We start from the raw sequence: 11,212 nt of genomic DNA, 5'->3' as shown, positions 1-11,212 counted from the left end.
TTTGCATAATTATACACTACTGCACTTTTTCCAAGAATCATTCTCTATTCTCTTAACATGTCACCTGTTCAATATAGGAGCATATAGTCTATAGTTCTCAGAAAGTGAAGCGCTGCTCTCTTTCAGGGCCATTTTCATTAGGACTACATTGCTTCTTCCCCATGCAATAGGTATAAAAACCTCAAGTCTGCCAAGTTTAAAATGTAGCAGTTACAGCACACCTGCTATCAGGACTCATTTGTATATGCAAGTGTTACCTGTAGCCTGCTGCACAGAAAACTCCAGAAATGCAAAACCAATGACATTGAGAGATGAGACAACTGGAACAAATTTAGACCAAAAGCAGTGGACATTTATTCCTCATTTGTGCAAGAGTGTAAATATGCATTTGAAAATGGATGGGACAGATCCCTGTGGCTGGAGAGCTGGAGGCTACAGCCTCTCCTTCATTTTGATGGCTTGGTTTACAATTTACTAAAGGAGATAAAATTGCAGACTCACCTACGTCACATGAATGTTGCTGGCAAATACACTTGTTTACAAAGTAAAATTTCAAACTACATTTTCACTAGATTCAAGTGAAGACTGTTCAAATAAAAGACACATACAAATACAATTTTAAACCATATGAACATTTGCAAGTGTTTAGTGCAAAGTAAGCATGTAAAAGCTACATTTTATGAACGTTTGTGCTGATGTGTTCGATAATTTTTACCCTTTTACATCCATTACTTTGTTACATAAGGTTTCACTTACCTACATATGCATTGCGTTAAGTCCCATGCAAGTGGGAATAATACCATTAGGCTTCATAAAATGTTGCTCAGATCCTTATTAAGTAAACTGTTTTTTGATTTAACAGTCAAGTTGCTGGCACATTACACATCATGATTTCCTGTAAGTGCTTTAACCTTACGTTTGTCTTGTTCAGGTGCATAGCCTTTTCTGATGCAAACTGAATTGCTTCATGATTCTGAAATGCAACTGTTTGTGAATGCAGCCTCCATTAATTTTAGCCTGTAACAAACTGGTCTTAAAATTAAAAGCCTATTCACACAAAGTTATATGTAATGACTGTAGTAATCAGTTTATTACACAGATTAATCATTTTTGAACGTACAAGCCCCAGGGGAGCAGTTGGGTCTTTAAATATACACGAGTTTTCTGTCAAATGAATTTTTACCCTTACATCCAGAAAGACCTAAGCGGTTAAAAAAATTAAGAAAAATAAGAGCTATTAGCTAGGTATTAACTGAGAAACCACATACAAACCAAAAAAGTATGAGGGAGGGGAGAGAAGAGTTGAAATAAATCAACATCACTTGATGCACTAATAGCTCCAATCCATTTAAATGTTGACCATTTAAACTTAGACCTTAAACACAGGATGTGGGCACGGGTTAATCTTGTTGGTCATAACTTTTACCTAAGATGTAGATCCTTCAGAATAAAATGAATACAGAAACAGCTTTGAGTTCTTCACCTTGTTTTCCATAACTGTTATGAGTTTAAAAGGATTCCATTTAAAAAAAAATCCTCCCACAAGTCAGTGAACTGTCCCCAGAAAAACATGAAACCCATCACTCCTCCCCCCTCATTTTAATACCTAATTTAAATCAATAAAGAATGCTTTTAGGCTCACAACTAAGTTATGATTGAAGAACTGGCTTTTCACACACACACTTCTCTGCTAGGAGTCAATGTTGGTACGGGGAATACAGTATTTCTATTTTGTTGTTCCAAGTATGTACAACACGCAGCACTGCTGTATCAGGTAAACATGTGCACAGGGGAAGATGAGGCGTGGGCTCATAGAAAGCAGTCAAATGGAAATCAAAAGGACTTTCTCTTTCAGAGTTCCCCTATCTTTATTTGTAGAGGTTATCCAATAATTTCTTTAATTACATCGCATACTTCTGAGTCCATTCCCGAGCTATTCTGTTGTACCTGTATGTATAAAAAGAGGATTTGCTTAACATATATCATCCACTCAAATGCAATTTTTATGTTTTTTTTTTAAAAACTCCAGTGGCATGTTCTACACATGCCTTTAAGCTAATTTTTCTTCAGCAATATCAGAACTTTGTCAGGTAATTTGAAGAGCAAAAAAGTTTCATGCAAATAAGTGACAACTTTGTCAGGGCATAGAGGGTAATATTCACAATGTTTATAAATATTTCAGTAAGCAGCAGCAAAATAAAGTCTTTGGGGGTAGAGTTCATAAAAGATCTAGTTTTTTGACAGGAAGACTCAAATTTACCTGTTTTCTAAGCACTATCTTTGGGGAACAGTGTGTTACTGTTGTAGATTTTAAATTCACAGGATTCTGAAAGCTCAGTATGATGCAATAACTGTTTTGCAATGTTTTGCTTTTGCTTTCTCTCCAGTCATCTTAGGTTGTAAGGAAAAAGTATTAACAGTTTTCCATATATTCTGAGCTGAAAGATACTGCCAGACTCAGAATAGTGTTACATTACAGCATTTGTTCATTTTGGCTCCAGCTGTTATGGTTGACTATTTTGAGGTAGCAAATGAGGGACGAAACCTGGGCCATGACAAGATTCAATTTCTAAGGAGCAATGTGCTCCTTACAGACCCAATCCTACAGCTGTTTTGCACCCAGTACACCCACTGGGGTCAGGAATTGTACACACAGGACATTTAGGATAGAGTCTTAAGTAAAAACTGCAATACCATCATAATGTTTAAATTGCATTACTGGTATTTGGGACATCTTAGTTCCTCCAGTCACAAAAATGTGAGCTATGTTTCTTTTGCAAACACTTCACTCTGGAGAGTGGGAGCTGAGTGCATTCTATTAACACTTGGCCACCATTATAATGCAGAATTCCAACTGGATCTTTGTTCCAATTAAGCTATTTAGTCAACTTAATCTAAGAATGGTTCTTTGCGACATAACAGGTTTTAGTCGGACAACCTATTATATTTAACTTCAACATTGTTCAGACTGTTCAAAAGCCAAGTTCAAGTGTATTGACAGCACAAGACTAATGTATTTTCATATTCCTTACAAGAATATTCTGTGGATTTTTCACTTCTACAAGTGTACCTCTTGCCAAACTGCTGCCTAATGACCATGCAGCTTTGACTGCAGACAAGATGCACTGACTTTACCCAATACCTGCTTCTGAATTACCAAACATATTATCCAGAAACTTGCTTAATTTCACCTCCCTCCCTACTCACAGGTTGCTGAAGTGCTGTCTTGACTTCATTAGATGGTCGTGTAAGGGAACTGCTGATCAGTTCTGGAGTGGGAACAGCTCAAGGTGGGGAATTAGTTTACAATAATCATTAAGCAATTGCTCAGACAAGAAGTTCCCTTTTAAACTGAAGCAGTTTGAGTTACATTAATGCAAAAGTTTGATTTTTGCAATTTGTGCCTTAAAAGCTTGTAAGTCTTCCCCATATCTCTTTACCACTCTTATCCTTCCCTTGCACCCTGTGTGTTATCAATGAAGCTGAATCGGGGTATTGATTAATTATGTGTTCATGCACCACCATTACCACTATCTAGAATGTTAGCACTTCTGTGATAGGAGTTTAACTTGTTCTCCTTCTGCTGGCTATATAGAATTGAAGCACAGACAGTGAAGGGCTTTTAAAGTGTGTAACTCAAACTGATGCTGCAAAATCTGTCTAAAATATGGTTCTTAGTACAGATTACATTTGAGAGATTTTTCAGTTGTATCAAGCTATAAATCATGAGGACGTAAACCTGTAGCTAAAGCAACTAACAGACAGAGATTTGCTTACGGGCTGAGAATTTAGTAGAGTTTGTTTGGTTTATCATCGCTTAGCTACAAGTCCCTGAGTATAGACTTGAATTAGAAATACAGACTTCCCTCTAGCAAAGCAGGTACTATTATATTAGGATTAGAATCAATGTGCACTGTATCTACAGTGCCTTTTCTGAGCAGTGTCTGTATAAGACCAAGGTTTCCAACTGATCAAGACTAATTTAACAAATTGAGAGATTAGCTTTTTATAAAAAGTAATCCCATTTTCTTTTACCTCTGTTCTTTGAATACTGATCCTGCGGTTTTCTCATTAACTGAAGCATTTAACAAGTTTTTGGCTTCCATACTCACTTTTCTCTATCTGTTTTGTAGATCCGTGCAATCTCAGGCACTAAAGGATCATCTGGATTGGGATCACACAACAGAGAACAGATGGACAAAAGTACTAGAGAAAGAAAAACACTGCATTAGAATTTAAGTGCAGCTGAAAACACGTGTAGGAAGTGAGCCTACCTGGGTGCTATGTTAGCCCTTGATGTCTGGAATCAAGGTTTGGTGACCAAAACAAAACAGACATTAGCACTAAGGAATAGTAAATTCAAGAAAATTTAGCCAAATGGCTTTATAGTAAAGTAATTTTATTTCACAGATGAACTATGGCTTTGTATGACCATAAAATTTTATTTTGAGCATACCATGCTAGTATGGAGACAGCTGGACATAACTGTCCAATTACAAGTTGAAATCACCTTTAAAAACGTGGCATGTAGATAAAATATTAAGTGCTACGTATAAAGTTGTCTGAAAGGTTTCAAGACAGGATTTTTTTTTTTTTTTTTTTAAATTAGAAATTTAGGTCCTGACTTGCCTGGAAGATTATGGTAACTGGAGAACCAATGATATGACAATCAAAGAGTGAACGACCAACTGAGAAGGGTAAGATTTTAAGCCCAACTGTTCACAACTTCATTTTAATGCTTAATATTCTTTATCAATAATATTACTCATTTAAATTTAAGATTAGACAATTGAGGGCACATCTAGATTAGGAAGCGAGATCATATTTGCCAACATATTTTAAACACTGTTCTGCATCTAGTGTAAACAGGGAAAGTCATATTTAGAAAGTAACGCGACCGTCCCTGTTTGAAACCCTGTTTAAAAATACTTAGCGAAAGTTATAACAAATGGCTTTAAAAACAACCAATCTACCAAGAGTAAACATAGCCTGAGACATCCAACAGGCCCTCCAGCAAAGCCAGGGAAGGACAGAGTTGACATTGATATTTCAGAAGTTTAAAAATAAGCAGGAAAAAAGTCCTGATCTTTTTAATACACAGGAGCAAAACTAGGCACACATCTTAAAAAAAACCACACATTTTTACATCTTGCTATGACCAGTCCATTTTATCAGTTGATGCAGCCACTGCATTAGAGACAAGGTCTCCCACTCCTCACTCTAGATGTTCCATAATTGCTACCAGGAGTTCAGCTCCATTCATGGTAGCAACAGGAGTCCTAGCAGACACAAGGCCTGCTCAGGTTTAGATGACAATGTTTAAAGAGCCAGCAGCCCACCCAGCACCTCATCTATGCGGGGGCTCCCATCATCGCCACTACTAGTGGAACTGACATGTTGGCAGTGCTAGGAAAGCTTAAAGGGTGTATCTACACTAGCCGCTTGAATGCAAAATGAAATTAAATATTTGTCTAATAATATTTTATGTCTGCTCCACAGTGGTTTTTGGAAACTTCTTGTATAGGGTCTTCTACTTATTATTGTCCCAGATGCTGAGTGCAAGAGTAGGATGGATTTCTCACATTCTCCTTAGCATGACAAATTGAAGATGAACCTCAGAGCTAGACTGAAAAAAAAAAAAAAAAAAGAAGTGATCCCAGGTTTTGGGCCAGGTGCTTTCACTAGCTAAGTTGTGTTGGATAGGGATGAGAGAACAAGAGGTAATCATAGATGTTTGAGTTAATGCAGTTTTCATTGTATTACTGTAGACCAACTTTACTAGTGGGGTATATTAAGTGTCAAACTCTAATTCCAGGTTTAGAGAATTATTTTAGGAAAGAACAAGTTTGATTGGTATAAAAATCAGGTTCTGTATTGGATAAATACCTCCAGAGTTGGGATTTCTGAAAAAGGTCATAATTTTAGAAACCTTTAAAGTTCAGGAACGCTCACACTGTTTCAGACTGGTAGTCCCTGACAGCTCAGTCAAGTACTAGATGTTTTGGAGGAAGGTACAAGAAATCCTGCAGCAGGTAGTTATGGAATGGGGATAGAGCTTCCCATACAAGCAGACTAATACTTGTCAGAAGCTGGCTTGACATGACATGGTATATTGCTTCCAAAAAACTAATATCCTTATTACTGTAAGATCTGGATGTTATCCATAAAGCATCCAGTCCTTTCAAAATTCTGCTAAATTCTTTGGTCTCAATACCTTGTAGCAATAAGTACCATAGGCTAAATGAGCATTTAATAAAAGGAAATACTTTTTCACATATTTCATTCAATGTTCCCTTATTCTGCTATTACAAGAAGGTGAAAAGCAGTGCTTGTTCCATCTTTTCTATACCATTGTTCTGAATATCAAGCCCTTTATTCAGTAGTTTCAGTCTTTTCAATCTCTTCACATGAAGTTTCTGCTTGGCTGTAGTCACTCAACTTCTTTCCCTTCCCCAGGTGCCTGCCTTCTCCCCTCCCCCCAATTTCATTTTTTGTGACCTGAATAAAGTAGCATTCCAGGTGAGGTCATCTCATCGATTTATATAGTACCTTTATTTTCAGTGTTGGCCATCCCTTTCCCCTAGGGATTTTAACATTACATTTTCATCTGTACAACAGCAGAGGTTTGATTTGAGCAGTCCACAATGTCACCTTGATCTTCCCCCAAACCTACGTTGTTAGAGGATTTAGAACCCACCAAGGTTTCTCCTTAACCTCTGAGGACAGAGGAGAAGCAACGGGTTTAAACTGCAGCAAGGGCAGTTTAGATGGGACATTAGGAAAAACTTCCTGTCAAGATAGTTAAGTACTGGAATAAAATGCCTGAGGAGGTTTTGCAGTCTCCATCACTTGGAATTTTTAAGAGCAGGTTAGACAAACATCTGACAGGGATGGTCTAGATAATGCTTGGTCCTGCCATAAGTGCAGGGGACTGGACTAGATTACCTTTGAGGTCTCTTCCAGCCTTATGTTTCTATAAGCAGCTTCTCCATTTTGCACCACTGGGCATGTTAAGACTTTCATCTGCCATTATGTTGCCTGTTCACATAGATTGGTTAGCTCTTTGACAAAGTCATTAGCAAGTTTTTCCCCTTATTCTTTACCTTGATTTTGAAGACCATTAACACAGACATTTATCTTAGTATAGAACCTTAGGACACTCGTTACCTTTTTGTTGGTCTTAATTCCAATATAGCCTGTAGACCTTTTAAAGAAAAGGCAAACAAACCTAAACATCTGCTACCCTCCCATCGTTCAACAGAGTAGCTACTTCAATGAGGTCATCTGGTTTGCTAGCAACTCAGCCACTTCCGTTCTTAAGTGCTTTCAACACTCTTGGATATAGAGAATCCAGTCCTGGTGACTTGTGCTTTACTTTAAATCAAGTTGTTCCAGCATCTCTGCCCTTGACCACACTTCATTACCTGAGATGAGCAGTATCTCCCGAACCTCTGAGGTGAAGACGGATGCAAACAAGTCATTTGGATTCTCTATTGTATCCTTATGTTCAATTGCTCCCTTTAATCTCTGGTGATGCAAGCTATCCCTAGTTCTCTTGCAAGCTTCCTGCTGCTAGTACAATCTGTAAGGGTTTTCTACATTTAGCTACTTGCTCTTCATAGTCCTTCTTAATTTCATTCTTAGAAGTTTTGCCCACTGAAGTTACAAGTGTTCTTGTCTTCACTAGGCTTGGTTTTCATTTTCAGAAAGATACCAGTTTTGCTCAAGTAACCTCTTGAACATAGCCATTTATCCAAATTTGTTTACTACATGGCTTTCCACTTCCCTTTCCTTTTTAAAAACGTCTCCATGTCACTTTCAAGGATTTGTGGTTTCCCTACTTTTGATTGGAGGGAATTTAACTTTCAAAAGCCCCCTCCCCCTTCTAAAGTTTATCATGCGAAATCCTGTCATTTTCTTCACTGAAGAGGAATTTAATTATGCTTCAGTCACTATTACCTAGTGCTCAACCTATAGTTACTTCCTAAACCAACTCTTGTGTATTACTTTGGACTAAGGAGCACTTGTACCTAAGGAGACCTTGTACTCTGGATCTAACTGTTCCAAAAAAATCATAATTTAAAGTGTCACAACATTGCTTCTCTATACCAGGTCTCATTTGACCAGCTTGAAGTCTTCCATTACAAACCATTTTAGATTGCTGCCTATTTAATCTCAGTTTTGTGCACTCACTTTTTTTTTCCCTGATTGTAAGGCCAGTAGTGTAATCTTAAGTACATTTGTAGAGCTTTGCAAATCTGCAGATTTCCACGGACCATGTTTGAGGATCCATAAAAGTCACCTGATCTTTCCAATCAATTTTTCTCACTAGATTTTATGGAGTCTTTAAACATATCTACAGCCTTATCTGTCCAGTCTAGTTTATAACCTGGCGTTAAGGTACCCCAGCATTTTAGGCAGTGTGGAAATATGGTGGGATGCCAATTTCAAGATCTTCTATTGCCAGGCATTCTAGTTCACTAGAAGCTTAAAAGCACAACTATATATTTTAAAAGTTTATTTTTGACCATGTTCCTATTTAACTCAGTCCAACACCTTGCGAATTTCACTTCTAATCTCCACATGCTCCTGCTCCAGAGCAGCTGTAATTTGTTCTATCCTTTACAGAAAGGGATTACTGCCATACTTAATATCAGACTTGCATACTCCTCAACACACAGCAGCATTCCCCCAGCTTCTCATTTAAATAAGTTATCGTAAAACCTTAGTTTTCTTTGCCAGCAGTCTAGTTCAAGAGCAGTAAAAGCAAAGCCTATCACTTCAATGTGGGCTAGCGTCTCCAAAAATATATCCTGGAAATTAGTACTTTAGTAAGGAGATTTGACTACTTTTAATTACTTCCAAGAAAAAAAAAAAAGACTTGAATTTTGAAATATTCATCTTAGACTGGTTTGATAACCAGATATCTTACTGTTGCCATGAAAGTTAAGACTGAAGAGGCAAAAGACCCTTCCTCATCTAGAGTGTAACAATTAGAAGTTAGAGAACTTTTTTACTTAAGAGACATGCTTCCCTGTATACTTAGTCATTCCATTTACAGTTTCAGCGTTTACTTCACTGTCAGAATAGAATCCAGCTCTCAGTTCTATCATCTCCACAGTGCTGTCTTACTTATCAGCAACAGAGTTAAGTCTGACTGAAATTTTGGTAATAAGAATCCAGTTCCTTCTAGCTTGTGCATATCTCAGACTGTGTTTGCAGGAAGGCACAAATTTGATATGCAAATCTATTATAGAAATATGAACTCCACAGTATTTGTTTTGGACTACTTTAAAGAGCAGAACAGCACCTTCAAATAGCTGATGAAATTGGGATAAGATTTTTGTGTCCAGCAAGATCCCACTGCACCATTCTAGCAGCATAAAGGGGCTGTAACCTAACAGGCTAGTTAAGGATTCTTTCAGCATGGGGGAATCCCCAGTAATGATAAGTGCTTGGAGTGACTATGCAATCCTGGCTAGCAGACTTATCCTTTGGGGCTTTTCACAGCTTTGAGATAGAACATTCCTGAAGCCAAAATGCCCCCTGGATCTGGGATAGGCACGCATAAAGTTACTTCCCCCCCACCCTTCTAGTTCTGCCTCAAGCACAGTTGTATAGACCTCAATCAAGCCATGCAATACTTGAGTTAAAACACAAAAGTATCACTTCCAATGGATTTTATGTTGTGCCCTAATTCTCATCTCCCTCCCCAAAAAGCCCAATTAACTCTTAACTACATTCCGCCCTGTTACGATTTGAGTTTGGCTATACATAGTTAGGGTATTCAATATACTAAAAATAGGCTGTGCTATTTACTAAGTCATGAGTATATTTTAAGTAAAACTCTTTCAGCCTGGCATCATGGGCATAATACTGCCTCCATTTCACCACTGAAGCCATCACAAGTTCTCCAAGCCTGTTTGTATTTTCCAGCTTGTCTTCCCACTCTGCAAGTCAGAGTTCAATGCTCGCGGAAGATTTCAAAGCTCATGGACTAAGGAGACTCTCTTTCGTAATAAAGAGGCTTAAACTTTTACTCCTAGAAGATGAGCTATGTCCAAACTATCATGCTACAAATACAGGACACACTGCCCAATAATGGGATGACTATCTAGGTGCCTTTATTTTCCTTAGCTAACCTGAACTTTTATTTGTGCCTCTAATTTTTAGGCTACACAACAATAGGCTTGATTTGTTTTAAAAAGAATGGGGAACATTGCCCTATTTTTCTGAAGTCCAAAACAATGGTTCGGGTTCATTCAGCAAGATACAGGCTCCTATCAGACCAACTTCACTATACATGAAATGTGTATGAGTTAAAGTAGTATTCTTGGTACACCTGGTGGAATTCAGTTCAATATAATTATTTGTTTGGGTTTTTTAAAGCAAGGCCAAGTTGGGCACAAAGAATTTAAGTGTTAAAAATTGCAGTTTTTTAATTTGAGGGAATCAGCTCAATTGTGAGGACAACTTAATTTCCTGACCTGAAACTTTCAAGAGTCACATTAGAAACTGATAGCCTACCAATAAACTTAATATTTAAATTGGAATGTAGTCTATTTTAAATTTGCTATTTAAAAAACTAGGGGAAAAGTACAGCAAGCTCAACCTATAGATGAATCCAGATATTTTAGCCATGCTTTACTTAGAGCAAGCAATCAATTATTAAGTTCTTAGGTACACAACACTAGTGTAATGGTATTTTACCATTATTTTCACAAGAAAAAAAAAAGCAGAGGAAAGAGTCTTTAGCTCCAAAATCCTTCTAGATGTCAGTCACCAGGAATAAGGAAAGACTGAGCTTCAAAACAACCTGCCATGAGCCTAGCAAGCACCAAATTTGAGTCTGAAAATAGTCAGGTTTCAAACTTAAGTTTACAAAATTTAACCTTTATAGGAACAGTTTCAAGAGGAGATTAACAAGAGACCCTCTGAACAGGAATATGGCAAGCTGAAATGATTGTCCATTAATATCAGGGTTTTCTTTCTGCATTGCCATCAGGAATAAAATGGAACCCAGATGGACAGGATTCAGGGTAAATTATTTTAGCTCAAGCTGGGTCAATGTGCTTTCATTTAGAGTACAGATAATGTTTTGTTACAAAGGTCCTATATTTCTTGTCCATGACTAAAAGAATCCTCCAACACCATAGCAATAGATCTGCCAGGTGAAAGGTCTTCATCTCAACACACAACACCTAAGCCTTTT

At 37.5% G+C, this 11,212-nt stretch overlaps 1 protein-coding gene across 3 annotated transcripts in view; it reads right to left on the bottom strand.

Moving 5' to 3' along the window:
- Positions 1–1,061: 1,061 nt before the first annotated feature.
- Positions 1,062–11,212, bottom strand: part of UBE2D2 (ubiquitin conjugating enzyme E2 D2) — a 46,959-nt gene continuing 36,808 nt past the window's right edge. Inside the window, exons 6-8 of one of the 3 annotated variants that reach the window (XM_067566815.1) lie at positions 4,113–4,206; positions 3,208–3,284; positions 1,062–1,947 (exon numbers count right to left, since the gene is read on the bottom strand). In XM_067566815.1, coding sequence (XP_067422916.1) covers positions 3,236–3,284; positions 4,113–4,206 — 143 coding nt within the window. In that variant the 3' untranslated portion in view covers positions 1,062–1,947; positions 3,208–3,235. The remainder of the gene's footprint in view (positions 1,948–3,207; positions 3,285–4,112; positions 4,207–11,212) is intronic. The other 2 variants (XM_067566817.1, XM_067566816.1) reach the window with 2 other exon arrangements.

This window comes from Emydura macquarii, unplaced genomic scaffold (genome assembly GCF_026122565.2).
Source record: "Emydura macquarii macquarii isolate MOO-44397 ecotype Brisbane River unplaced genomic scaffold, CSIRO-AGI_Emac_v2 contig_2768, whole genome shotgun sequence".
NCBI lineage: Eukaryota > Metazoa > Chordata > Testudines > Chelidae > Emydura > Emydura macquarii.
This window is presented reverse-complemented; position numbering and strand designations above follow the sequence as displayed.